This window comes from Drosophila bipectinata, chromosome 2R (assembly GCF_030179905.1).
Source record: "Drosophila bipectinata strain 14024-0381.07 chromosome 2R, DbipHiC1v2, whole genome shotgun sequence".
NCBI classification, from domain to species: Eukaryota; Metazoa; Arthropoda; class Insecta; order Diptera; family Drosophilidae; genus Drosophila; species Drosophila bipectinata.
In genome coordinates this window covers 21120622-21143696 of record NC_091737.1, presented here as the reverse complement: position 1 = coordinate 21143696, position 23075 = coordinate 21120622, and the positions used below count along the sequence as shown (strand labels likewise).

Below are 23075 nucleotides of genomic sequence, written 5' to 3'. Positions count from 1 at the left end.
TGGTACTTGATGCCTAAGAGAATATATACAACTACTGTGTGGCACTTTAAATTTTATTAAATTCTTAAACTTAAAGCTCTAAAAAATTTGTTTGTATAAATTAACAATTTTATTATTTTCTATATTTCTTTATCGATATTTTGTTGTTCTATAGAACATATTTTTGGTGGAAAATTACTTCTTTGAATGCTGATCTGGTTTAAGGCAAATAATTAGCATCTAACTTAAGTTGGATTTGGCAATCTTAGCTAAGCAATCGCATCAATAAGGACGAAATGCATAGAAGGAAAAACGATCCAAAGATTCCTTGCCCACTCGAAGGCGAACTCAACACGATGATGCGACCCTCGATCTCTGGATAAACATACTTCTGCTCCTGTAAATAAAATGTAACAGCTTCCTTGTCGTTTCTTGTCAGGCGCACCGGCTTATGAACTCCATCCTTGATTTTGTGACCATCACCGCCGTCCAACAGAAACTCGCCAACAATTACATTATAGCTGGCAGTATCGTTAAGATCGCTGTAGGACGGAATACTACAGGCGGCACATCGCACCTGGACGGAGACCACCCGCTGGCCCTCGGGCTTTCTAGCATCTATAACCACATGTATCCCGGAGACTTGGAGGAAACCACCATCCGAATCCTTGCCCATCAAACTGGCTCCATGCTCAAGAGCCTGTCGAATCGATTTGCCCGTCATGGGAGTCATGTAGAGCTTATTTGCCCAGGGCAGAACAGAAAGAATATCATTGTCGGTTATAGATCCATCCGATCGTTTTTCAATGGAGCTGCGAATACCTTAAAATATGTGGTTTAAATATATTCTTTAAGTCTTTCAATATTTGAAAATACAACCTCCTCCCTGCATCAAAGAAATGGCGGCATCAGTCCAGAAATCGCCGCCCTGATCGTCCACCATTCGGCTGAATACCATAGCGTCGGTCACCAGGTTTCCCAAGTTGCACTCCCTAGCCCGGCAAATCTGTTTACGTCCCTCCAAGTGAACCCTGGTATAACCTCTGATGTCCTTTTCCAAGGCAGTGACATTGGGACGATAGACCTCCAGCAACTCAAGCAGATCCTGCTCCTGAGCCACTGAGGCATTCAGCAGAATAGGAGAACCATCCCATTCAATGAGGTTACCTTCGGCATCAAACTAGAAATAGACAAAATATTTAAAAAGGGCTTGAAAAAAATCCAAGAATAATTAAAAGCTATTACCTGAACATGAATCTTTCCTAGATACTTGGTATAAGCATAGGCTTGTACCACTGGCACCTCCTTCCCGCTCTTTTGCTTAATTACTGTGGGATAAGGACCATCAATGTGATCCACATCTGGCTGGGGACCGGAGTACAGAAAAGTGTTGGTGTGGCCACCAATTACAATATCCACATCCGGACACTTTTCAGCTATCTCCTGATCTTTTGCATAGCCGGAGTGGCCCAAGGCTATAATGATTTTAATGCCCTGAGCTTTCAGTTTTTTAGCTTCAATACTAGTCAAAAAGAATTTGAATAATTATTTTAAATAATCTTTTAAAAATATGTATTATCCTTCTTACTTGATAGACTCTACTTCCTCGTTAAAGTCCACATCCATATGAAGTGTAAGTTTCTTGGTGTCGGGCGTCAAATAACCAATCACACCGATCTTGGTGCCATTTGCCTCCAGGATGGTAGAGTGGGCCAAGTGCCTTGTGGCCTTAAGTTCGGGCACTTTACTCAGATCCAAGTTACAGGCCAATACTGGGAAGTTGACCTCATTAAGGAAGGGTATCAGACCCTCGACCCTCTCATCGAACTCATGGTTACCTAAGGACTGTAACAAATAATTTTAATTTAATGATTGAACATAAGAATTATTTCGTTCTTGAGACTTACTATAGCATCTGGCTCTAGTTTGTTGAGGAAGGCACTTGCTATTTTGTCCTTGAAAATGGTAAACCAGGCCGTGCCCGTGTAGGTATCTCCAGCATTCAGATATAGTACGGATGTACCGCCCTCCTTAGCCTCCTTGCGATACTTACGAACCCTATGGACCAAAAAGGCATAATAAGCTTGCATTTTCTTGGTTTTGAGAGGATAACTTACTCATAGGCCACTCTTGCGAATCCTCCGTAGCATTTATTTGTATGTGCATCCTCGGGGGAACAAATGCCACTGTTTACACTAGTTTGTTCGAATCTAGCATGCATATCATTGTTGTGAAGGATAATAAACTCGGTGGCCACCTTCGGGTTCCTGGGAACAGGATTTGCCGTCACTTGGTAGCTCAGTAAGAGAACCCAGAGCCAGGAGAACCACAGAGATTGCATCTTAAATCTGAGAAAGAATGATAGTTGAGATTTTCATCGTTTACAAGCCATAAGCATTTGATAAATGTATGATTATCTTTATGGCCCGTTAATGACTGTAATCGCTTTACAAACTCTTACAGATTGAAGGTAACCATGCACTCGACTTCATTATCGCGATTAATTGCTTCAACCGAATTACATTTTCAACTCATTCCAAGTAATAACGATTCAATTAATTCGAAAAGCAAAAAACCCAACTCATATTAAGTGTCCGCCCTGTGGGGCATTCACTGTCTAAGCAAACAGTTGATATAACCGGCTGCTCAGGTGACAAGCAGAACTTTATGATTGGTTCCTAGTTTCCCAGACTATTTGCAAATTAGATTTTTTTTTAGATATATGTAGGTTTATTTTTAACAGTGGCCAGAGAGATAAACATATCTTGTTTACTGGGGACGAGAGTGAAAACTAACTTTCAAAATAATAACTAAATTATCTGAAGCGTTACAATGCTCCAAATTTTCACATTTGAACCTAATTTTCATATAAAGCAAAAAAGATCATTTCAAGCGTGATAGCCATATGGACAATGAGGGGTTTTTAGAGTGGATCTCCCATTTTCGGAAGCACTGCATGTCCATAAATTACAAACAATTACAGACAGAAAAAACAAACAAACCGAATCGCGAATATTTTTGTTATCATTTTCACGCCCAAGCCTCTCTGAATATTTGCATTTTCCGATGCCTCAATACAATTTTTAAAAGTAAACATTTACAAATAATGCAACACTTGGGTAAATAGGTTACCTTTTCAGATAAAAATAACTTAAATAACAAGATCACGACTCTGAACGTACTTCTTTTCCGTAATTCTTTGTATTTCAATAAAAATGAGCCATGTGGGCACTGAATTATTATTCTGGATAATAATTTTTGGGCTAAATTTCCTATTAATTTAAAATTATTTAATTCCGGGAGACCTTATCTTGCTTTGTAAAGTCCCACTTCCTATAGTTATTGTATATAATTTTCATATAGTCACAATTTCAGCACTCGACCTCGTGTTTTTGTATTACAAATAAGGGCACGTTCTTGTTCAGACTCTAATTGGTAAATGGTATTGCCAACTTGCGGTTACTTGTTGGCCGTAGAAATGTTAATTGCGGTTGCATTTTAATTGAAAAAAAAAACTAATCACAACTATGGGTTTCGCTCTCGTTTTCTACTATAATTTAAATACAACCTTCACTACCGATGTCTACAATCGCACTGGACTGCGACACTTCTCTTTGCTTTCCGCGATCGCCGCTGCTCTGCTGCGTTTAGCATTTTATTGTCATTAGAACTTTGTTTTATATTAAATTAATTCGCTGCACATGGGTGCCTCTTTTTGCACTTGTATATGGCACCCGGCAAAACACAAACACACCCACACTCGTAAAAACACGGAGAGAATACTCTTCTCCCGCATAAAATTGTTCTCAGCTGTTGATATGCTGTTACGTATACGTAACGTGTCTTGAGAGGCTGTCGGAGGTGCTGACGAAAAATGGACAAAAATTCTAAAAAATATTTTGTCTCGGGATTTTGATGCAGAATGGTGGAGAATCAATCCAGAAATCGATTAAGGTACTCCGCTTGAGAATCGGGTGAGAATTGGGGAAGATATAGCCATCACAGTGGACCCTATAAGGGAAAACCCCATTTTCAAGGGGTCCCATCACGAAAAATGGACAAAAAATCTAAAAAATATTTTGTCTCGGGATTTTGATGCAGAACGGTGGAGAATCGATCCAGAAATCGATTAAGGTACTCCGCTTGCGAATCGGGTGAGAATTGGGGAAGATATAGCCATCACAGTGGACCCTATAGGGGAAATCAGCATTTTCCATCAGAAAAATGGACAAAAAATCTAAAATATATTTCGTCTCAGGATTTTGATGCAGAATGGTGGCAAATTGAACCAGAAATCGATTTAGGTACTCCGCTTGAGAATCGGATGAGAATTGGGAAGGATATAGCCATCACAGTGGGCCCTATAGGGGAAATCAGCATTTTCCAGGGACCCCATCACGAAAAATGGACAAAAAATCTAAAAAATATTTAGTCTCGGGATTTTGATGCAGAATGGTGGAGAATCGATCCAGAAATCGATTAAGGTACTCCGCTTGAGAATCGGGTGAGAATTGGGGAAGATATAGCCATCACAGTGGACCCTATAGGGGAAATCAGCATTCGAAAAATGGACGAAAAATGGACGAAAAATGGACAAAAAATCTAAAAAATATTTTGTCTCAGGATTTTGATGCAGAATGGTGGCAAATTGAACCAGAAATCGATTAAGGTCCTGCGCTTGAGAATCGGGTGAGAATTGGGGAAGATATAGCCATCACAGTGGACCCTATAGGGGAAATCAGCATTTTCCAGCGATCCCATCAGAAAAATGGACAAAAAATCTAAAAAATATTTTGTCTCGGGATTTTGATGCAGAATGGTGGAGAATCGATACAGAAATCGATTAAGGTACTCCGCTTGAGAATCGGGTGAGAATTGGGGAAGATATAGCCATCACAGTGGACCCTATAGGGGAAATCAGCATTTTCCAGAGATCCCATCACGAAAAATGGACAAAAAATCTAAAAAATATTTTGTCTCAGGATTTTGATGCAGAATGGTGGCAAATTGAACCAGAAATCGATTAAGGTACTCCGCTTGAGAATCGGGTGAGAATTGGGGAAGATATAGCCATCACAGTGGACCCTATAGGGGAAATCAGCATTTTCCAGAGATCCCATCACGAAAAATGGACAAAAAATCTAAAAATTATTTCGTCTCGGGATTTTGATGCAGAATTGTGGCAAATTGAACCAGAAATCGTTTAAGGTACTCCGCTTGAGAATCGGGTGAGAATTGGGGAAGATATAGCCATCACAGTGGACCCTATAGGAGAAAACCCCATTGCAAGGGGTCCCATCACGAAAAATGGACAAAAAATCTAAAAAATATTTTGTCTCGGGATTTTGATGGAGAATGGTGCAGAATCGATCCAGAAATTGGTTAAGGTACTCCGCTTGAGAATCGGAAGAGAAACGGGGAAGATATAGCCATCACTGTGGACCTTTTCAAGAAAAATGGACAGAAAATCTAAAAAATATTTTGTCTAAGGTTTTATAACAAAGGATTGCCCTAATTCTAATAAGGTTTGGCCTCCCGATATAAATATCCGACCTTAACCGGAAAGGGTATATAAACTTCGGCTCTGCCCGAAGTTAGCTTCCTTTTCTTGTTTTTTTTTTTTTTATTTCTTATCAATTGCGAATCATAAATCAAAAATTAAAAAAAGGTCAGACAACCTTGTGCACTCAAAAAAAGGTCGTTAAAAAAAGAAAAAAGACAATTATTTAAGGTTTAATTCTCTTTAATTCGCAAAGAAATAAAATATGTAGACAAGCAATTATAATTTTCGGTGCTTGGAAAGCAATCCAAAGCAGCTACATTTCGCCTATGGATTTACTTGCCAATTGAAATTAAAAACCGAAGCATCATGTACAAAAAGTTAATTATAAATCACGAAACAAAAATAAGAACTATTTCAAAAATAGCTTTCTCAAAACTAGTCATAGAAAGGCAATTTATAAAATAAATTAGATACATTACTTCTATAGATAAATTATCTTCTAAAGTCTCTTTGAGTATCCGCCTTGTGCATAAAATATAACTTTATTATATTTAAATAAATAATTAAACTGTGGCTCGGTTCCTATTTTGCCATAAGTTTTATTAAGTTATATTTACATTTATTTTTAGTGGCACCCATAGAGATAATCATATCTTGTTTACTTTTTTTGAGAGTACAAAATGATCTGTCAAAAGCGTCAAAACACAATTCGAAGCTAAGTCAAAGTGCGAATAAATAATGATACAATTACACATTCACATGTACACTTTTTAAATTAATTAATGAAGCCATAAAGAGACATTGACATTAAGAGGGTTTTTCGTTAAATCCAAAAATCCCCAAACCTCAAAAAAAACTTGTCGGGGTCATTAAAATTTATTTTGAAATAAATATATGTATACTTGGGGAGCGGTGTTTTGCAGCATGCTTTTGCAAAAATGCATTCTCATAAATTGCGAAAAGGCAATATTACAAAATGATCGCAATATTTTCACGCCCGTGCTTATTTAAGCAAAACTGATGATTTCCGATGCAGAAATATGAAACCATTTTAATAAGAACCAATTCACACGATGCGGCACATGTATCAATGGGGGTCAGATATTTGGTATTAAAAAAAAAAAAATATGAAATTTAAATAAATCTGATTTAGGTTCAGTTTTTTATAAAAACAGCTTTCCACTTAATATTATAGAAGCACTAGTATCTGACTTTATTTTATTTTTGTAATACATTTTTAATGTTTTTTTAATAGAGCTTAATTTTCTTATTTTTTCCGCACGGAAGATTTATACAACCTTTGCCACTAAAGTCTACAATCGAACTGGACTGGCGAAATTCTCTTTGGTTTTTGCGATCGCAGCTGCCTTCTCTGCTGCTGCGCCGGCGGCTTGTTTTAAGTGTTATTAGAAGTTTGTTTTATTTTCGCTTTATTTAACTCACCCGTATGCACATGGGTGCCAATTTTTGCACTTGTGTGGGAATGCCAGCAAAACACCAACACCACAATACACGCGCATGCGAGAGAATCACTTTCTCTCTTTATCGCATGAGAGCGGTACGTTATTTTGTTACGTATACGTAATATGCCTTGAGCGGCTGCCGCGCTTTGATTTTCTTATCGTATTTAATTATATCATTTTTATATATTGTATATATATAAATAATATATATTTTCTAGCTCAGGATTTTCTGAGCCGACATAAGCATGTTCGCCTATATGTTGCGACTTCATGGAAAGTTAAAACTTTAAACATTGCAGAACTCCATTTTAAGTTAACTCATACGATTTAAAAAATATTATTTTCAGAACTAAATATTATATCTTTCGCATACATTTTTATATGTGTGAAGTGGCCAATCGAAATAAATCAAAAGTTAATTATAAATCACTGTGGAAACGCAACGGAAATGAAGGCAAAAAACTATTCCAAAAATAATTACCTCTTCAAAACGCAAAAGTCAAATTAACTAAATATGTACATATGTTACAAAAAAATAAATAAAATAAATTTTAATTATTGATATTTAAGTTATATTTGATTAACACTGTTAAAGAGTTTTGAGCATTCGTTTGTTTAAAATTTTATATCAAAACAGAGAGTTATTTGAAAGAAAATCGAATTTGAGTTAAAATTTTGAATATTGGATATTTTAATTAAAGAAATCTACTTAGGAGAAAGGTTAGCACAAGTATAGTAGTAGAAAGGATATAAGTACAAGCAAGCCAAAAGAGCTTCCTGCCATGGAAACTCCGACATCACTTTCCATAATTGTTATTCGACCCTCCAATTTTGGGTATACAATTTGTTGCATCTTTAGATAATTTATGAGGCACTGAATGTCATTCACAGAGAGGCGCTCGTTATGGGGATTATCTTTATCGTTTAGATCATATCCATCGCCTCCTTCCAGAACGTATTGTAGAACAATCACTTGGTACATGGCATCCTCTTTAATGGATTCGTAGACCGGCACCGAGCAGGCTGAGCACCGAGCCCTGGCTGAAATCACTCGATGCCCGTCTGGTTTGTTAAAGTCGTAAACTACTTTTAATCCAGACATTTGAAGAAACCCTCCACTCGAGTCTCGAAGCCAGGTTCGGGCTGAATGCTCCAAAGCAGCCAAAAGTTTCTTTCCACTGATTCTGGTCATCAGCACCTCGTTTTCAAATGGGAGAACCGTCAACAATGTGGCGCCATTTATGGTTTTGTCTGCTACCTTTTCAATTGAAGCTCTTATTCCTTCAAAAAGTTGGGGATAAATTATTGTCAATAAAAGGATAGAAATTACCTCCTCCTTGAATCAAGGCTATAGGTGAGTCCGTCCAGGAATTTCCTTTATTTTCCCGCAATCGAGCATTCACCATAGCATCAGAGATCAAATTCCCCAGATTGCACTCTCGTCTTCGGCAAATGCCTCCCCCCTCGAGGAATACATTGGTTTTTCCATATATGGTTCTTTCCAACTCCTCGATCTTGGGGCGATACTTCTCAAGTAACTCAAGCATATCTTTTTCCTGGGGGATATCGGGTCCCAGCAATATCGGAGCGCCACTGAAGGACTTGAGATTGCCATTGGAATCAAACTGAAAATCGAGTGTAAGGTATAAACAAAGTTTATGTATTAGAAATATCTTACTTTCACTTTCAGTTTGCCAATGTATTTGGTAAAAGCATAAGCCTGCACCACTGGCACCCTTTGTCCATTATTCCGGACCACAACGGTGGGGTAGGGACCCCGGACCGCTTCCGGGTTACTATCGCTCTCATCCGCCACCGGCTTACTGGCATCCAGATAAGAGTGCGAATGACCACCAACAACCACATCCACGTCGGGGCATCGTCTGGCAATTTCCTGATCCTTTTTGTAGCCAGAATGACCCACAGCAATAATAATTTTGACACCCTGAGCCGTAAGTTTCTTAGCTTCCGCACTGAAAACCAAATTATGTTTTTTCATATATACATATTAATACCTACTTAATGGAAGAAATCTCATCGTTGAAAACCAGTTTATTTTTGGAGGCCAAGAATCCGGTATCAGGAGTAATGAAGCCTATGACTCCCACCTTTACATCCTTTACGGTTAGGATTGTGGATTTTCCAAGCTTGGACGATGCGACGTCGGGTTCTCCTTTTGGATCAAGGTTGCAGGCCAAAATGGGAAAGGAGGCCCCGTTTAAATACGGCACTAACCCAACAATGTTTCTATCGAACTCATGGTTACCCAGGGACTAAAATTGGGGATATGTCAATAAACAAAGGAAATACAATATCATTCGCAACATACAGCAGCCTCTGGAGCCAGTTTGTTCATAAAAGCCGTGACAATCTCGTGCTTGAAAAGGGTAAACCAGGCCGTTCCAGTATAGGTATCTCCACCATTTAGAAATATCACAGGTAAGCCGCCACTCTCAGCTTCTTTTCGATGCTTGCGAACTCTAAAAAAAAACATACCTTTTTAATATGGGATTTTTTATGGATTATTCACCCTTCACCCACTGATAAGCCACTCTGGCGAATCCTCCACAGCACTTATTCTTTTTGGCATCTTCCTTGGAACAGGTGCCGCTCCTAAAGTTCGTCTGCTCGAATCTGGCGTGCATGTCATTGGTATGCAGGATAATGAATTCAAATTGAGTTTGACGCTTTTCGATCGCATGATACTTGATAAACGAAAAATTTTCACACCACCCACCAACAGCCAAAAAGGTGACAAAAGCGACGACTATAATTAATTTCCACATTATTACAAGTAATATTTATTTCTTCGAATTTTTAGGTATAAAAATGTTTCTGAAAAATTTACATTAGAGCTATGAAAAGTTGTGCTGTATTCTGAAAGTTATTGAATATATTTTTTTAACTTCATTTCTGACATGAATTTCATTTCTTAGATACTTAGATTTTTCTTAGATTTATTTTGGAAATATAGAGCTTTGTATTTTACCAAAAAATCAAAAAACTTTAGTACTATCCTTTATAGAGATCATAATCTACTCCTCTATTATAACTTTGTAAAAGGTATTCTTGGGCAATAGGTAATCGGAAAACCGAGCCTTGTCCAAATAGTAGAGTACAAAAATGTGAAAAATTTATTGAAACTGAAAATAGCTACAAAAATTCCTAAACCATCTACGAGAAACTAACACAATTTTGTTAGCAAGTATGAAAGGACTATTATGTTGATAGAAACCACAATTCCAGATGGTTGTCCAGAATCGCGGTTCTTATCAGAAATGCGTCCCTCAATCTCCGGATAGATAATATTGCATCGTCTCGCAATATTATCTATCCGGGATAGATAATATTATATCTTTTTCATACATTTTTATATGTGTGAAGTGGCCAATTGAAATAAACCAAAAGTTAATTATAAATCACTGTGGAAACGCAACGAAATGAAGGCAAAAAACTATTCCAAAAATAATTACCTCTTCAAAACGCAAAAGTCAAATGAACTAAATATGTATGTTACAAAAAAATAAATAAAATAAATTTTTATTATTTATATTTAAGTTATATTTGATTAACACTGTTAAAGAGTTTTGAGCATTCCTTTGTTAAAGTGGTTTACAAAACCAGAGAGATTTGAGGAAAATCGAATTTGAGTTAAAATATTGAATATTGGGAATTTTAATTAAAGAAATCTAGGTTAGGTCTAGGATCTAGAATCTAGGATCTAGGAGAAAGGTTAGCACAAGTATAGTAGCAGGAAGGATATAAGTACAAGCAAGCCAAAAGAGCTTCCTGCCATGGAAACTCCGACATTACTTTGCATAATTGTTATTCGACCCTCCAATTTTGGGTATACAATTTGTTGCATCTTTAGATAATTTATAAGGCACTGAATGTCATTCACAGAGAGGCGCTCGATATGGGGATTATCATCATCGTTTAGATCATATCCATCGCCTCCTTCCAGAGCGTATTGTATAACAATCACTTGGTACATGGCATCCTCTTTAATGGATTCGTAGACCGGCACCGAGCAGGCTGAGCACCGCGCCCTGGCTGAAATCACTCGATGCCCGTCTGGTTTGTTAAAGTCGTAAACTACTTTTAATCCAGACATTTGAAGAAACCCTCCACTCGAGTCTCGAAGCCAGGTTCGGGCTGAATGCTCCAAAGCAGCCAAAAGTTTCTTTCCACTGATTCTGGTCATCAGCAGCTCGTTTTCAAATGGGAGAACCATCCACAATGTGGCGCCATTTATGGTTTTGTCTGCTACCTTTTCAATTGAAGCTCTTATTCCTTCAAAAAGTTGTGGATAATTTATTTTCAATAAAAGTATAACGATTACCTCCTCCTTGAATCAAGGCAATAGGTGAGTCTGTCCAGTGTTTTCCTTTATTTTCCCGCAATCGAGCATTCACCATGGCATCAGACATCAAATTCCCCAGATTGCATTCTCGTCTTCGGCAAATGCGTTCCCCCTCGAGGAATACATTGGTTTTTCCATATATGGTCCTTTCCAACTCCTCGATCTTGGGGCGATACTGCTGAAGTAACTCAAGCATATCTTTTTCCTGAGGGATATCGGGTCCCAGCAATATCGGAGCGCCACTGAAGGACTTGAGATTGCCATTGGAATCAAACTGAAAATCGAGTGTAAGATATAAATAAAGTTTGAGTATTACAAACCTCTTACCTTCACTTTCAGTTTGCCAATGTATTTGGTAAAAGCATAAGCCTGCACCACTGGCACCCTTTGTCCATTATTCCGGACCACAACGGTGGGGTAGGGACCCCGGACCGCTTCCGGGTTACTATCGCTCTCATCCGCCACCGGCTTATTGGCATCCAGATAAGAGTGCGTATGACCACCAACAACCACATCCACGTCGGGGCAACGTCTGGCAATTTCCTGATCCTTTTTGTAGCCAGAATGACCCAAAGCAATAATAATTTTGACACCCTGAGCCGTAAGTTTCTTAGCTTCCGCACTGAAAATAAAATTATGTTTTTTCAAATATACATTTTAATAATACCTACTTAATGGAAGAAATCTCATCGTTGAAAACCAGTTTATTTCTGGAGGCCAAGAATCCGGTATCAGGAGTAATGAAGCCTATGACTCCCACCTTTACATCCTTTACGGTTAGGATTGTGGATTTTCCAAGCTTGGACGATGCGACGTCGGGTTCTCCTTTTGGATCAAGGTTGCAGGCCAAAATGGGAAAGGAGGCCCCGTTTAAATACGGCACTAACCCAACAATGTTTCTATCGAACTCATGGTTACCCAGGGACTAAAATTGGGGATATGTCAATAAACAAAGGAAATACAATATCATTCGCAACATACAGCAGCCTCTGGAGCCAGTTTGTTCATAAAAGCCGTGACAATCTCGTGCTTGAAAAGGGTAAACCAGGCCGTTCCAGTATAGGTATCTCCACCATTTAGAAATATCACGGGTAAGCCGCCACTCTCAGCTTCTTTTCGATGCTTGCGAACTCTAAAAAAAAACATACCTTTTTAATATGGGATTTTTTATGGATTATTCACCCTTCACCCACTGGTAAGCCACTCTGGCGAATCCTCCACAGCACTTATTCTTTTTGGCATCTTCCTTGGAACAGGTGCCGCTCCTAAAGCTCGTCTGCTCGAATCTGGCGTGCATGTCATTGGTATGCAGGATAATAAATTCAAATTGAGTTTGACGCTTTTCGATCGCATGATACTTGATAAACGAAAAATTTTCACACCAACCACCAACAGCCAAAAAGGTGACAAAAGCGACGACTATAATTAATTTCCACATTATTACAAGTAACATTTATTTCTTCGAATTTTTAGGTATAAAAATGTTTCTGAAAAATTTACATTAGAGCTATGAAAAGTTGGGCTGTATTCTAAAAGTTATTGAATATATTTCGTTAACGTCATATCTGACATGAATTTCATTTTCTTAGATACTTAGATTTTTCTTAGATTTAGTTTGGAAATATAGAGCTTTGTATTTTACCAAAAAATCAAAAAACTTTGGTACTATCCTTTATAGAGATTATAATCTACTCCTCTATTATAACTTTGTAAAAGGTATTCTTGGGCAATAGGTAATCGGAAAACCGAGCCTTGTCCAAATAGTAGAGTACAAAAATGTGAAAAATTTATTGAAACTGAGAATAGCTACAAAAATTCCTACACCCGGATTCCATCCCGGATAGATAATATTATATATTTCGCATACATTTTTATATGTGTGAAGTGGCCAATTGAAATAAACCAAAAGGTAATTATAAATCACTGTGGAAACGCAACGAAATGAAGGCAAAAAACTATGCCAAAAATAATTACCTCTTCAAAACGCAAAAGTCAAATGAACTAAATATGTATGTTACAAAAAAATAAATAAAATAAATTTTAATTATTGATATTTAAGTTATATTTGTTCAAGCATTGAACACTATTTTTTATAGAAATTCTTAAGTTAGAGTTTCAAGGGATCGGACCCATGAAATATGAGTCAAACAGATGGTTCAAAGCCGATCCCCTGCAGCCTAACACAAACACATACATAAGTGGTGCGCTTATCGCACTTGAGAAAGGGTCGCATAGCAGGTCAGCGTGCAGTGCGTTGACAAGTAGTTTTACATAGATTTAAGAATTTCATATATCGTACTTATAAGAGAATTGAACCAAATAAAATCAGTTTCCATAAGGAGCTCATTGGAGTAAGACCTATTTATTTAGGGCTCCTCTTAACATTTGGTCCTTCGAGCCGGATCCTCTGTTGTTTCCCCCCAAGCGGTAAGGGACACAGAACAAGAGTTTTTAAACGGAACTCATTGGAGAAAGACCTATTTATTTAGGGCTCCTCTTAACATTTGGTCCTTCGAGCCGGATCCTCTGTTGTTTCCCCCCAAGTGGTAAGGGACACAGAACAAGAGTTTTTAAACGGAACTCATTGGAGTAAGACCTATTTATTTAGGGCTCCTCTTAACATATTTGATTAACACTGTTAAAGAGTTTTGAGCATTCCTTTGTTAAAGTGGTTTACAAAACCAGAGAGATTTGAGGAAAATCGAATTTGAGTTAAAATATTGAATATTGGGAATTTTAATTAAAGAAATCTAGGTTAGGTCTAGGATCTAGAATCTAGGATCTAGGAGAAAGGTTAGCACAAGTATAGTAGCAGGAAGGATATAAGTACAAGCAAGCCAAAAGAGCTTCCTGCCATGGAAACTCCGACATTACTTTGCATAATCGTTATTCGACCCTCCAATTTTGGGTATACAATTTGTTGCATCTTTAGATAATTTATGAGGCACTGAATGTCATTCACAGAGAGGCGCTCGTTATGGGGATTATCATCATCGTTTAGATCATATCCATCGCCTCCTTCCAGAGCGTATTGTATAACAATCACTTGGTACATGGCATCCTCTTTAATGGATTCGTAGACCGGCACCGAGCAGGCTGAGCACCGCGCCCTGGCTGAAATCACTCGATGCCCGTCTGGTTTGTTAAAGTCGTAAACTACTTTTAATCCAGACATTTGAAGAAACCCTCCACTCGAGTCTCGAAGCCAGGTTCGGGCTGAATGCTCCAAAGCAGCCAAAAGTTTCTTTCCACTGATTCTGGTCATCAGCAGCTCGTTTTCAAATGGGAGAACCATCCACAATGTGGCGCCATTTATGGTTTTGTCTGCTACCTTTTCAATTGAAGCTCTTATTCCTTCAAAAAGTTGTGGATAATTTATTTTCAATAAAAGTATAACGATTACCTCCTCCTTGAATCAAGGCAATAGGTGAGTCTGTCCAGTGTTTTCCTTTATTTTCCCGCAATCGAGCATTCACCATGGCATCAGACATCAAATTCCCCAGATTGCATTCTCGTCTTCGGCAAATGCGTTCCCCCTCGAGGAATACATTGGTTTTTCCATATATGGTCCTTTCCAACTCCTCGATCTTGGGGCGATACTGCTGAAGTAACTCAAGCATATCTTTTTCCTGAGGGATATCGGGTCCCAGCAATATCGGAGCGCCACTGAAGGACTTGAGATTGCCATTGGAATCAAACTGAAAATCGAGTGTAAGATATAAATAAAGTTTGAGTATTACAAACCTCTTACCTTCACTTTCAGTTTGCCAATGTATTTGGTAAAAGCATAAGCCTGCACCACTGGCACCCTTTGTCCATTATTCCGGACCACAACGGTGGGGTAGGGACCCCGGACCGCTTCCGGGTTACTATCGCTCTCATCCGCCACCGGCTTATTGGCATCCAGATAAGAGTGCGTATGACCACCAACAACCACATCCACGTCGGGGCAACGTCTGGCAATTTCCTGATCCTTTTTGTAGCCAGAATGACCCAAAGCAATAATAATTTTGACACCCTGAGCCGTAAGTTTCTTAGCTTCCGCACTGAAAATAAAATTATGTTTTTTCAAATATACATTTTAATAATACCTACTTAATGGAAGAAATCTCATCGTTGAAAACCAGTTTATTTCTGGAGGCCAAGAATCCGGTATCAGGAGTAATGAAGCCTATGACTCCCACCTTTACATCCTTTACGGTTAGGATTGTGGATTTTTTAAGCTTGGACGATGCGAGGTCGGGTTCTCCTTTTGGATCAAGGTTGCAGGACAAAATGGGAAAGGAGGCCCCGTTCAAATACGGCACTAACCCAACAACGTTTTTATCGAACTCATGGTTACCCAGGGACTAAAATTGGGGATATGTCTATGAACATAACAAAGGAAATACAATGCTATTCGCAACATACAGCAGCCTCTGGAGCCAGTTTGTTCATAAAAGCCGTGACAATCTCGTGCTTGAAAAGGGTAAAATAGGCCGTTCCAGTATAGGTATCTCCACCATTTAAAAATATCACAGGTAAGCCGCCACTCTCAGCTTCTTTCCGATGCTTTCGAACTCTAAAAAAAAACATACCTCTTGAATGTGGGATTTTTTATGGATTATTGACACTTCACCCACTGGTAAGCCACTCTGGCGAATCCCCCACAGCACTTATTCTTTTTGGCATCTTCCTTGGAACAGGTGCCGCTCCTAAAGCTCGTCTGCTCGAATCTGGCGTGCATGTCATTGGTATGCAGGATAATGAATTCAAATTGAGTTTGACGCTTTTCGATCGCATGATACTTGATAAACGAAAAATTTTCACACCACCCACCAACAGCCAAAAAGGTGACAAAAGCGACTACTATAATCAATTTCCACATTATGAAAAGCTATGAAAAGTTGGGCTGTATTCTAAAAGTTATTGAATATATTTCGTTAACGTCATATCTGACATGAATTTCATTTTTTTAGACACTTTTATTTTGCAAATATGGAGCTTTACAATTTACCAAAAAATCAAAAAAAATTGGTATTATCCTTTATAGAGATCCTTTATATCCTTATCCTTTATAAAGGGTATTCTTTGGCTGTAGGTAATCGGAAAACAGAGCCTTGTCCAAAATAGTAGAGTACAAAAATGTTAAATATTTATTGAAACTGAGAATAGCTACAAAAATCCCTACACCATCTACGAGAAACTAACACAATTTTGTTAGCAAGTATGAAAGGACTATTATGTTCATAGAAACCACAATTCCAGATTGTTGTCCAGAATCGCGGTTCTTATCAGAAATGCGTCCCTCGATCTCCGGATAGATAATATTGCATCGTTTTACGTACTCCATGGCGGCCTTCCTATTATTCCAACGCATTTTCTTTGGTTTCGAAATATTATATTGACCAAGATCGTGTCCTTCGCCGCCTTTTAGGAGAGAATATGGAACTATCACGCTGTAGATGTCAGTTTGGTGGAGAGGTGCAAAGGCGGGCACTTCGCATTTGGTGCACAAGGCTCCTACAAATTCCACTCTGCTGGTCCTTGGTCCCCTGAAGTTGCACTCCACTATCAGGCCAGACACCTGAAGGAATCCTCCCTCATCCGACTTTAGCCTCGCTTCGGCCGAATGCTCTAGGGTTGCCCAAAGGTTTTTTCCACTCATCTGGATGACCATCAGATCGTCCACCACTGGCAACACACTATTGATGGCGTCGTCACTAATGGCTCCACTGGATATAGAACCTTGTATGGCTAGCGGCAAGTGGGTTTAATATGGAGAGTATGGAGAGTATAATCCTTGGCATCTTGAACTCACCTCCTGCGTGTAACAAGGCGATGGATGCATCCGTCCAGTAACTTCCCGCCTTGTCCTCCAACATCCGAGCATAGACCATGGCGTCCGTCAGGAAATTACCCAAAAGGCACTCTTCCTCCTGGCAAGTATTCCCTTTCAGAAGTAACTTGCTACTGGCAGGTGATGAAGCATTGCCCTCCCGTCTAAAACGATGTTGTTCTACAAAAGTAAGCTGTTTTTCCTCCCGGAGTTCAAGTAAATTGGGTTCTGCTTTAAAATCTTTAAGATTGCCAAAAGTATCGAACTGAAAGAAAGGGTTGAGATTAAGAAGTTTATATTATGTTACCATTACCTTCACTTGAATTTTGGCCAGAAATTTCGAACAGAAATATGTTTTCACCGACGGAACTTGTTTGCCACTCTTTTTAACCACTGTAATGGTTTCAGCTCTTAGAATTAGGTCCACCTCTGGACAAAGTCTGGCTATATCCTTATCGATTTGGTAATCCACAATACCCAAAGCAATTATAATATTTATGCCCTGAGCCTGCAGTTTCTCAGCCTCGGATCTAGGAAGTTATTTTTTATAAATAAAGTTATTATCCTTTTTAAAAACAAAAAAACAAATGTTACAAACTTTATGAAATCGATGTCATTTTCGTATTTTCCGGTATTACTAAGGTTATAAGTTCCGATCACACCCATCTTGAAACCTTTATCTTCCAAAATTCTAGACTTTGCCTCACCAGCATGAAGGTTAAAAACAGGAATTCCATTTTCCTGTGACTCCCTAATATATAATATATATCCTTACCCTTAATATCCTTAAATAATATACACAACTTACAATAACGACGGCCACGCTAAAACTTTGGATGCATTGTTACAGGAATGGTTAAGAGCGGATCCGGAACTGAATGGTCCATTTCCGTTATACAGGATAATGAACTCGATGTCCTTTAGATTTAGATAAACTTCTGGCACAACTATTGCCAAAATAAAGATGAATGTTATATGTACGCCACGCTTCATAAACATTTTAGTGATAGATACTTAACTAAACACTAAAATTAGCTTAACATTTTGTTAAGATACCGAATAATTTAGAAAAACATCACTACATTTGTAAGAAGAAACAAATGTGTGTAAATATGAGGAACTAGTGTCTTCTTTTAACTGATTTATTTTTAACTGACAAATATTTCAATCAAACATGTTTACAAATTTTTCCCAAAAGAAAGGTTGAGAAACATATATTTTTTAACTATTTGCCGCCAAAAGCCTAGCCCAAGTTCTTAGGAAAACAGTAAACATATTTACAAGCAATTTAAAACTTTATTCTTTGAACATTTTTTTATAGTGGGAAAACAAATAGAAAATTATACATTATGTTAAATTAATAATTTGTCTTCTTAGACAATCCTTATAAGAAAAGCGAAGATCAAGATCCAAGTAAGGGAAACCAATATTCCTGAAGATGAATTTATGTTTTCTTCATAGTTTATAAATCGTTCTCCCATTTTGGCATAAATCCTTTTTTCCAGCTCTTCGGTTTTGGGACGGTATTGTTCGACTAATTCCAGAATCTCGGGTTCCTGAGAGATATTGGGACCCAACAGGATTGGAGAGCCACTGAACTCGAGGATATTCCCCTTCTCATCGAACTATAAAATGGAAAGGAATATAATTATGTGAATCGGATACTTTTTTTTTTTTAAAAAACCTACCTTTACACGAAGGAAGCCCATGTATTTGGTAAAAGCATATACTTGAACCACAGGAACTTTTTTTCCACTGTCCTGCACTACGGTAGTGGGGTAAGGACCTCGCACTGCCTCGGGATTGGTATCAGTGAGATGTGCTACCGGCTTATTAGCATCCAAGTAAGTATGCGAATGTCCTCCAACTACAATGTCCACTTCAGGGCAATCCTTGGCTATTTTCATATCCTTCTCATAACCGGAATGACCCAAGGCAATGATTATATTAATGCCATCTTCCTTGAGTCTTTTAGCTTCTGCGCTGTTGGAGAATTTTTAATAATTTAATATCATTTTCTTAAAAAAATACTTACTTAATAGAAGAAACTTCTTCTAAGAATTTCACAGAACTACGGGGTGTCCAGAATTGAGTATCAGGGGTAACATAGCCAATCACACCAACCTTAACCCCATTAACATTCAAAATGGCGGACTTGGCTAGTTGTTGAGAGGCGGCCATTTCCGGTTCCTCACTCACATCGAGGTTACAGGCCACAATGGGGAATTTGGCGGCATTCAGGAAAGGCACAAGACCTTTAATATTATGATCGAATTCATGGTTGCCCAGGCACTAGAAAGGTTTATTTTAAAATATATATATTAAAACTGAAATAATATATTATAAAACGTACAATTGCATCTGGCGATAGCTTGTTGAGAAAATCGCTAACAATTTTGTGTCTGTGAATTGTAAACCAGGATTTTCCAGAGTAAGTATCTCCGGCATTCAAATAAATAACCGGAGTTCCTCCAGCTTCAGCATCTTTACGGTATTTTCCAACACTGGAAATATAGAAGTACCATATGAAAAGGGATTTATTGGTAAATTATTAATCACCCACATATGAGCCACTCTGGCGAAACCTCCATAGCATTTATTTCGACGAGCATCCTCCGAGAGGCAATTTCCACATCTTGCGTTTGTCTGCTCGAATCTAGAGTGCATATCATTATTGTGCAGGATAATGAATTCAATGTCCTTTTGCAACTCTGGTTCTAGACGAACTTCTGGCACAAATATTGCCAAAAAGCATAAAGCCACAATCATATAATTTATTTTACAAAACCTTTTCATGATGACAAGTTAAGGGATACAAAGTCTAATTTCAAAGATTGACATTTCAGGGTTATAGTTCCAAGTTTTCAGATATCTAGAGCACAAAAGCTTAATCTTATTTGGTTAGTTTTGTTTTTAAACCTACTAACTGAATAATAAAAAAGCTTACGTTTTTAAAACAACATTTATTGGCCATATGGTTTACATCATTTCGTGCATTGGCTAACCCCATTAATAAGTAATTTTAGGGAAAACTAAAAAGCAACCAGACTTCCCTAATTAAAAAGTACTTCAACTGATTGCACTGCAGGAGGAACACAGCTCCGTCTACATTCTTCTACACTCTAATGGATAAATCTCAACTTCTGATGTTTAGAAGAACCTAGTCAGCAGGGAAGAGACCAGGAGCAGGGTTACAGAAGCCACGATTCCGGAAGCTGAACCCGTGTCGGCCTTTTCCCGGATCACAATCCGCTCCTCGATCTCTGGATAGACATAGTGACGCTGCTTGAGGTACTCCATGGTGGAATTGAGATCATTCCGCAGCAGACGTTCGGTGAAGCCATCGGATGCTTCGGTGAAGTTGAACCCATCGCCTCCTTCCAACAGGAAAGAGGGTATGATTATTTTGTAGAGGGCCGTCTCGTTGATGTTCTTGTAGGCGGGAACAGCGCAATCGGCGCAGAGGGCCTGGGCGGAGACCACTCGCTTTCCAACAGCATTGTTGAAGTTGTATACGGTTTTAAGGCCCGACATCTGCAGGAACCCGCCATTGGAGTCCTGTTCCCAAACAACTGCCGAATGCTCCAGAGCAGCAAGAAGCGTTGATCCAAGAATCTGGGTTACAAACAGATCGTTATCGAAGGGAAGGACGGTCAGCAGGGAGCTGCCAGTGATGGTTCCATTGCTTCCCTTCTCAATGGATGCCCGAATACCTCCTCCCTGCATCAAGGCAATGGCAGCATCCGTCCAGTATTCGCCTCCCTTGTTCTCCAGAACTCGAGAAAAGATCATGGCATCGGTGATCAGATTGCCGAGGTTGCATTCCCTCATCCGACAGATGTTTCCGCCCTCAAGGAACACCTTGGTGTAGCCATAAACTGTTTTTTCCAACTCCTCCACGCCAGGACGGTATTCCTCCAACAAGTTCAGCAGTTCCTGGTCCTGAGCCACGGAAGCATTCAGAAGGATCGGGGCACCATCGAACTCGATGAGATTGCCAGCGGCATCAAACTAAAGAATTGGGAAACTTTTAGATACTTTTCAGGATAGTTCAGGACAACCCTTACCTGCACATGAATCTTGCCCAGATATTTGGTGTAAGCATAGGCCTGCACCACCGGCACCTTCTTGCCACTGTCCTGAACCACTGTGGTGGGATAGGGACCTCGCACCGCCTCGGGATTGGTATCAGTGGGATCGGCCACAGGCTGACTGGCGTCCAGGAAAGTATGCGAATGTCCACCAATCACAATGTCCACCTCTGGGCAGTTCTTGGCAATCTCCTGATCCTTCAGGTAGCCAGAGTGACCCAAAGCAATGATGATATTAATGCCTTGGGCCTTTAATTTTTCAGCTTCAGCACTTTGGAAATAATAATAACAATGTTAAGAGATAAGAGAGATTATTATTATAAGAAACACTCACTTGATGGAAACAATCTCTTCGTTGTATTCCACATTGTTTCTTTCTGCCAAGGTTTTGGTGTCCGGGGTCAGGTAACCAATCACGCCAATCTTGACCCCATTAGTCTCCAAAACAGTGGAGTTGACCAGTTGTTTGGCGGCCAATAGTTCGGGCTCCTTGGTCAGATTCAGATTACAGGCCAGTACGGGGAAGGAGACATTATTTAGGAAGGGAACCAGACCAGCAACATTCTCATCGAACTCATGATTGCCCAGGGACTAAAGGGTTTTAAAAAATAATTCTTTAATTTTAGAAATTTTAAAATAAAGATTAAACTCACAATGGCATCTGGAGACAACATGTTGAGGAAAGCACTGGCAATCTTGTCCTTGAAGATGGTAAACCACGCAGTTCCAGTGTAAGTATCTCCAGCATTTAGATAAAAGACTGGAGTGCCGCCCTCCTGAGCTTCCTTGCGATACTTTCGAACCCTGAAAGTGAAGAATACAATCAAGTTATGGCCCAAAGTGGGAAAGATTGTGAAACCCACTCGTAGGCCACTCGGGCAAAGCCTCCATAGCACTGATTCGTGTTGGCATCCTCCTCGGAGCAGGTGCCACTGTTCACGTTGGTCTGCTCGAATCGGGCGTGCATGTCATTGTTGTGGAGGATAATGAATTCGGTGGCCACCTCGGCTCGGGGCGCAATGGGATTGGGATGAACTGGCGGCAGAATAAGAGCCACAAGCAGAAAGCCAGTGGCAATGATGAGACTCCGGGCGGATGACATTTTGGAGCTGCAATTTAATTAATTTTATCGCCGATAAGTTATCACAGACAAATAAAGCTGAAATATCTATTAATCAAGTTGGTGTAGACTGAGAGAGAAGACTGCAGTCATTTTCATAATTCTGTAAACACTTGGCCTCTTGAAAATCCACCTGTTTGAAGGTCCTTCCGCTCAACTATCAATCACTAGCTGTGGGAGATCGCAATTCAAGTCATTTGTAGTTTATTGGGAACCCTAAATCTAATCGCCTCGCTTATCGGTCTGCGTGTGCGAAAAAACACAATCCCCACAATCTTCACAATCCCCAGGCAGGCAGGCCCATTCAACTCAACAGCTTTATTTTCTGATGACTTTGAGCTAAAATCCGCTTGAAATTCACTCGACTGGCTGTCGGCTCAGTTAACTGGTTTCCGATTAAACTCGGAATTGAAGTTGAGATCGGCATTGGACCGGAAAGCTTTTGTAGCTTGAAAGTCAGAGCCACAAACAAACAGAAATCACATAACCCGAATAATAACTCTGCTATCCATCGATCGATCGATCGAAGAAGTACCGAACCGGACAACGAACATCGACAAAAAATTCGTTGATGAAATCGCTGACTACTTACATGCACTCGTCGCACGATCCGCGGACTAACTGACCCATCAATATGGCCGAGAGCCCGGGAACCGTTATAACCGAAAATGGTTAGCCGAGTACCGAAAACCGTCAACCGAAATTTACTGTTTCGCGATAACGCTTCGTATTGTTGGC

The 23075-nt window shown here is 39.3% G+C and overlaps 7 protein-coding genes across 15 annotated transcripts; all 7 read right to left on the bottom strand.

Moving 5' to 3' along the window:
• Positions 1-34: 34 nt before the first annotated feature.
• Positions 35-6944, bottom strand: LOC108131810 (protein 5NUC). 3 transcript variants are annotated; one of them, XM_070278683.1, is made up of 7 exons: positions 6926-6944; positions 2097-2327; positions 1887-2037; positions 1568-1824; positions 1225-1501; positions 859-1159; positions 35-801 (listed from the first exon to the last, which is right to left on the bottom strand). In XM_070278683.1, exons 2-7 carry the CDS (start codon positions 2318-2320, stop codon positions 245-247), a joined length of 1767 nt encoding a protein of 588 aa, XP_070134784.1. In that variant the 5' UTR covers positions 2321-2327; positions 6926-6944; the 3' UTR covers positions 35-244. The 3 variants fall into 3 exon arrangements, with proteins under 3 accessions (XP_070134784.1, XP_070134783.1, XP_017106377.2); XM_070278682.1 differs by lacking the exon at positions 6926-6944 and adding an exon at positions 6781-6844; XM_017250888.3 differs by lacking the exon at positions 6926-6944 and adding an exon at positions 3548-3603.
• Positions 6945-7612: 668 nt separating this feature from the next.
• LOC108131803 (protein 5NUC-like) lies at positions 7613-9856 on the bottom strand. Of its 3 annotated transcripts, XM_043210210.2 has the most exons (6): positions 9487-9854; positions 9275-9425; positions 8965-9218; positions 8624-8918; positions 8276-8570; positions 7613-8226 (listed from the first exon to the last, which is right to left on the bottom strand). In XM_043210210.2, exons 1-6 carry the CDS (start codon positions 9729-9731, stop codon positions 7667-7669), a joined length of 1800 nt encoding a protein of 599 aa, XP_043066145.2. In that variant the 5' UTR covers positions 9732-9854; the 3' UTR covers positions 7613-7666. The 3 variants fall into 3 exon arrangements, with proteins under 3 accessions (XP_043066145.2, XP_070135258.1, XP_070135259.1); XM_070279157.1 differs by lacking the exon at positions 7613-8226 and having other exon boundaries at positions 8431-8570; positions 8624-8905; positions 9487-9856; XM_070279158.1 differs by lacking the exon at positions 7613-8226 and having other exon boundaries at positions 8431-8570; positions 8624-8890; positions 9487-9856.
• Positions 9857-10061: 205 nt separating this feature from the next.
• LOC108134408 (protein 5NUC-like) lies at positions 10062-12877 on the bottom strand. Of its 2 annotated transcripts, XM_070279162.1 has the most exons (7): positions 12502-12877; positions 12290-12440; positions 11980-12233; positions 11636-11930; positions 11288-11582; positions 10754-11238; positions 10062-10213 (listed from the first exon to the last, which is right to left on the bottom strand). In XM_070279162.1, the coding sequence occupies exons 1-7, from the start codon at positions 12759-12761 to the stop codon at positions 10130-10132; spliced, it is 1824 nt and encodes a 607-aa protein (XP_070135263.1). In that variant the 5' UTR covers positions 12762-12877; the 3' UTR covers positions 10062-10129. The 2 variants fall into 2 exon arrangements, with proteins under 2 accessions (XP_070135263.1, XP_070135262.1); XM_070279161.1 differs by lacking the exon at positions 10062-10213 and having other exon boundaries at positions 11080-11231; positions 12502-12876.
• Positions 12878-14020: 1143 nt separating this feature from the next.
• On the bottom strand, positions 14021-16238 carry LOC108134413 (protein 5NUC-like). 2 transcript variants are annotated; one of them, XM_017254707.3, is made up of 6 exons: positions 15931-16238; positions 15719-15869; positions 15404-15657; positions 15060-15354; positions 14712-15006; positions 14021-14662 (listed from the first exon to the last, which is right to left on the bottom strand). In XM_017254707.3, exons 1-6 carry the CDS (start codon positions 16173-16175, stop codon positions 14103-14105), a joined length of 1800 nt encoding a protein of 599 aa, XP_017110196.2. In that variant the 5' UTR covers positions 16176-16238; the 3' UTR covers positions 14021-14102. The 2 variants fall into 2 exon arrangements, with proteins under 2 accessions (XP_017110196.2, XP_070135257.1); XM_070279156.1 differs by having other exon boundaries at positions 14504-14655.
• A 179-nt stretch (positions 16239-16417) lies between these two features.
• Positions 16418-18284, bottom strand: LOC108134414 (protein 5NUC-like). Of its 2 annotated transcripts, none has more exons than XM_043210755.2 (5): positions 17935-18284; positions 17725-17877; positions 17446-17656; positions 17109-17391; positions 16418-17044 (listed from the first exon to the last, which is right to left on the bottom strand). In XM_043210755.2, the coding sequence occupies exons 1-5, from the start codon at positions 18123-18125 to the stop codon at positions 16494-16496; spliced, it is 1389 nt and encodes a 462-aa protein (XP_043066690.2). In that variant the 5' UTR covers positions 18126-18284; the 3' UTR covers positions 16418-16493. The 2 variants fall into 2 exon arrangements, with proteins under 2 accessions (XP_043066690.2, XP_070135261.1); XM_070279160.1 differs by having other exon boundaries at positions 17440-17656; positions 17935-18283.
• A 118-nt stretch (positions 18285-18402) lies between these two features.
• On the bottom strand, positions 18403-19986 carry LOC108134415 (protein 5NUC-like). Its single transcript, XM_017254710.3, has 5 exons — positions 19690-19986; positions 19480-19630; positions 19162-19418; positions 18815-19109; positions 18403-18751 (listed from the first exon to the last, which is right to left on the bottom strand). Exons 1-5 carry the CDS (start codon positions 19920-19922, stop codon positions 18500-18502), a joined length of 1188 nt encoding a protein of 395 aa, XP_017110199.2. The 5' UTR covers positions 19923-19986; the 3' UTR covers positions 18403-18499.
• An 83-nt stretch (positions 19987-20069) lies between these two features.
• LOC108134412 (protein 5NUC-like) lies at positions 20070-23040 on the bottom strand. Of its 2 annotated transcripts, none has more exons than XM_017254701.3 (6): positions 22930-23040; positions 22081-22326; positions 21871-22021; positions 21552-21808; positions 21194-21488; positions 20070-21137 (listed from the first exon to the last, which is right to left on the bottom strand). In XM_017254701.3, exons 1-6 carry the CDS (start codon positions 22965-22967, stop codon positions 20277-20279), a joined length of 1848 nt encoding a protein of 615 aa, XP_017110190.2. In that variant the 5' UTR covers positions 22968-23040; the 3' UTR covers positions 20070-20276. The 2 variants fall into 2 exon arrangements, with proteins under 2 accessions (XP_017110190.2, XP_070135256.1); XM_070279155.1 differs by lacking the exon at positions 22930-23040 and adding an exon at positions 22471-22628.
• Positions 23041-23075: the final 35 nt, after the last annotated feature.

What these genes read in the sequence shown, in the direction of transcription:
- LOC108134413 (XM_017254707.3), bottom strand. Translation starts at nt 16,175, where the DNA reads ATGTGGAAATTGATTATAGTAGTCGCTTTTGTCACCTTTTTGGCTGTT. An exon ending in AACTGGCTCCAGAGGCTGCT is followed by an intron (nt 15,658 to 15,718) that starts GTATGTTGCGAA and finishes CCCCAATTTTAG; the next exon opens with TCCCTGGGTAACCATGAGTT. An exon ending in GATGAGATTTCTTCCATTAA is followed by an intron (nt 15,355 to 15,403) that starts GTAGGTATTATT and finishes TTTTATTTTCAG; the next exon opens with TGCGGAAGCTAAGAAACTTA.
- LOC108134408 (XM_070279162.1), bottom strand. Translation starts at nt 12,761, where the DNA reads ATGTTACTTGTAATAATGTGGAAATTAATTATAGTCGTCGCTTTTGTC. An exon ending in AACTGGCTCCAGAGGCTGCT is followed by an intron (nt 12,234 to 12,289) that starts GTATGTTGCGAA and finishes CCCCAATTTTAG; the next exon opens with TCCCTGGGTAACCATGAGTT. An exon ending in TTGGCAAACTGAAAGTGAAG is followed by an intron (nt 11,583 to 11,635) that starts GTAAGAGGTTTG and finishes CTCGATTTTCAG; the next exon opens with TTTGATTCCAATGGCAATCT.
- LOC108131803 (XM_043210210.2), bottom strand. Translation starts at nt 9,731, where the DNA reads ATGTGGAAATTAATTATAGTCGTCGCTTTTGTCACCTTTTTGGCTGTT. An exon ending in AACTGGCTCCAGAGGCTGCT is followed by an intron (nt 9,219 to 9,274) that starts GTATGTTGCGAA and finishes CCCCAATTTTAG; the next exon opens with TCCCTGGGTAACCATGAGTT. An exon ending in GATGAGATTTCTTCCATTAA is followed by an intron (nt 8,919 to 8,964) that starts GTAGGTATTAAT and finishes TTTGGTTTTCAG; the next exon opens with TGCGGAAGCTAAGAAACTTA.
- LOC108131810 (XM_070278683.1), bottom strand. Translation starts at nt 2,320, where the DNA reads ATGCAATCTCTGTGGTTCTCCTGGCTCTGGGTTCTCTTACTGAGCTAC. An exon ending in AACTAGAGCCAGATGCTATA is followed by an intron (nt 1,825 to 1,886) that starts GTAAGTCTCAAG and finishes TATTTGTTACAG; the next exon opens with TCCTTAGGTAACCATGAGTT. An exon ending in GAGGAAGTAGAGTCTATCAA is followed by an intron (nt 1,502 to 1,567) that starts GTAAGAAGGATA and finishes CTTTTTGACTAG; the next exon opens with TATTGAAGCTAAAAAACTGA.
- LOC108134415 (XM_017254710.3), bottom strand. Translation starts at nt 19,922, where the DNA reads ATGAAAAGGTTTTGTAAAATAAATTATATGATTGTGGCTTTATGCTTT. An exon ending in TTCGCCAGAGTGGCTCATAT is followed by an intron (nt 19,631 to 19,689) that starts GTGGGTGATTAA and finishes CTATATTTCCAG; the next exon opens with TGTTGGAAAATACCGTAAAG. An exon ending in TGGGCTTCCTTCGTGTAAAG is followed by an intron (nt 18,752 to 18,814) that starts GTAGGTTTTTTA and finishes TCCATTTTATAG; the next exon opens with TTCGATGAGAAGGGGAATAT.
- LOC108134412 (XM_017254701.3), bottom strand. Translation starts at nt 22,967, where the DNA reads ATGGGTCAGTTAGTCCGCGGATCGTGCGACGAGTGCAT. An exon ending in GGATCGTGCGACGAGTGCAT is followed by an intron (nt 22,327 to 22,929) that starts GTAAGTAGTCAG and finishes ATTAAATTGCAG; the next exon opens with CTCCAAAATGTCATCCGCCC. An exon ending in GAAGAGATTGTTTCCATCAA is followed by an intron (nt 21,489 to 21,551) that starts GTGAGTGTTTCT and finishes TTATTTCCAAAG; the next exon opens with TGCTGAAGCTGAAAAATTAA.
- LOC108134414 (XM_070279160.1), bottom strand. Translation starts at nt 18,125, where the DNA reads ATGTTTATGAAGCGTGGCGTACATATAACATTCATCTTTATTTTGGCA. An exon ending in AATGACATCGATTTCATAAA is followed by an intron (nt 17,657 to 17,724) that starts GTTTGTAACATT and finishes ATAACTTCCTAG; the next exon opens with ATCCGAGGCTGAGAAACTGC. An exon ending in CGCCTTGTTACACGCAGGAG is followed by an intron (nt 17,045 to 17,108) that starts GTGAGTTCAAGA and finishes ACTTGCCGCTAG; the next exon opens with CCATACAAGGTTCTATATCC.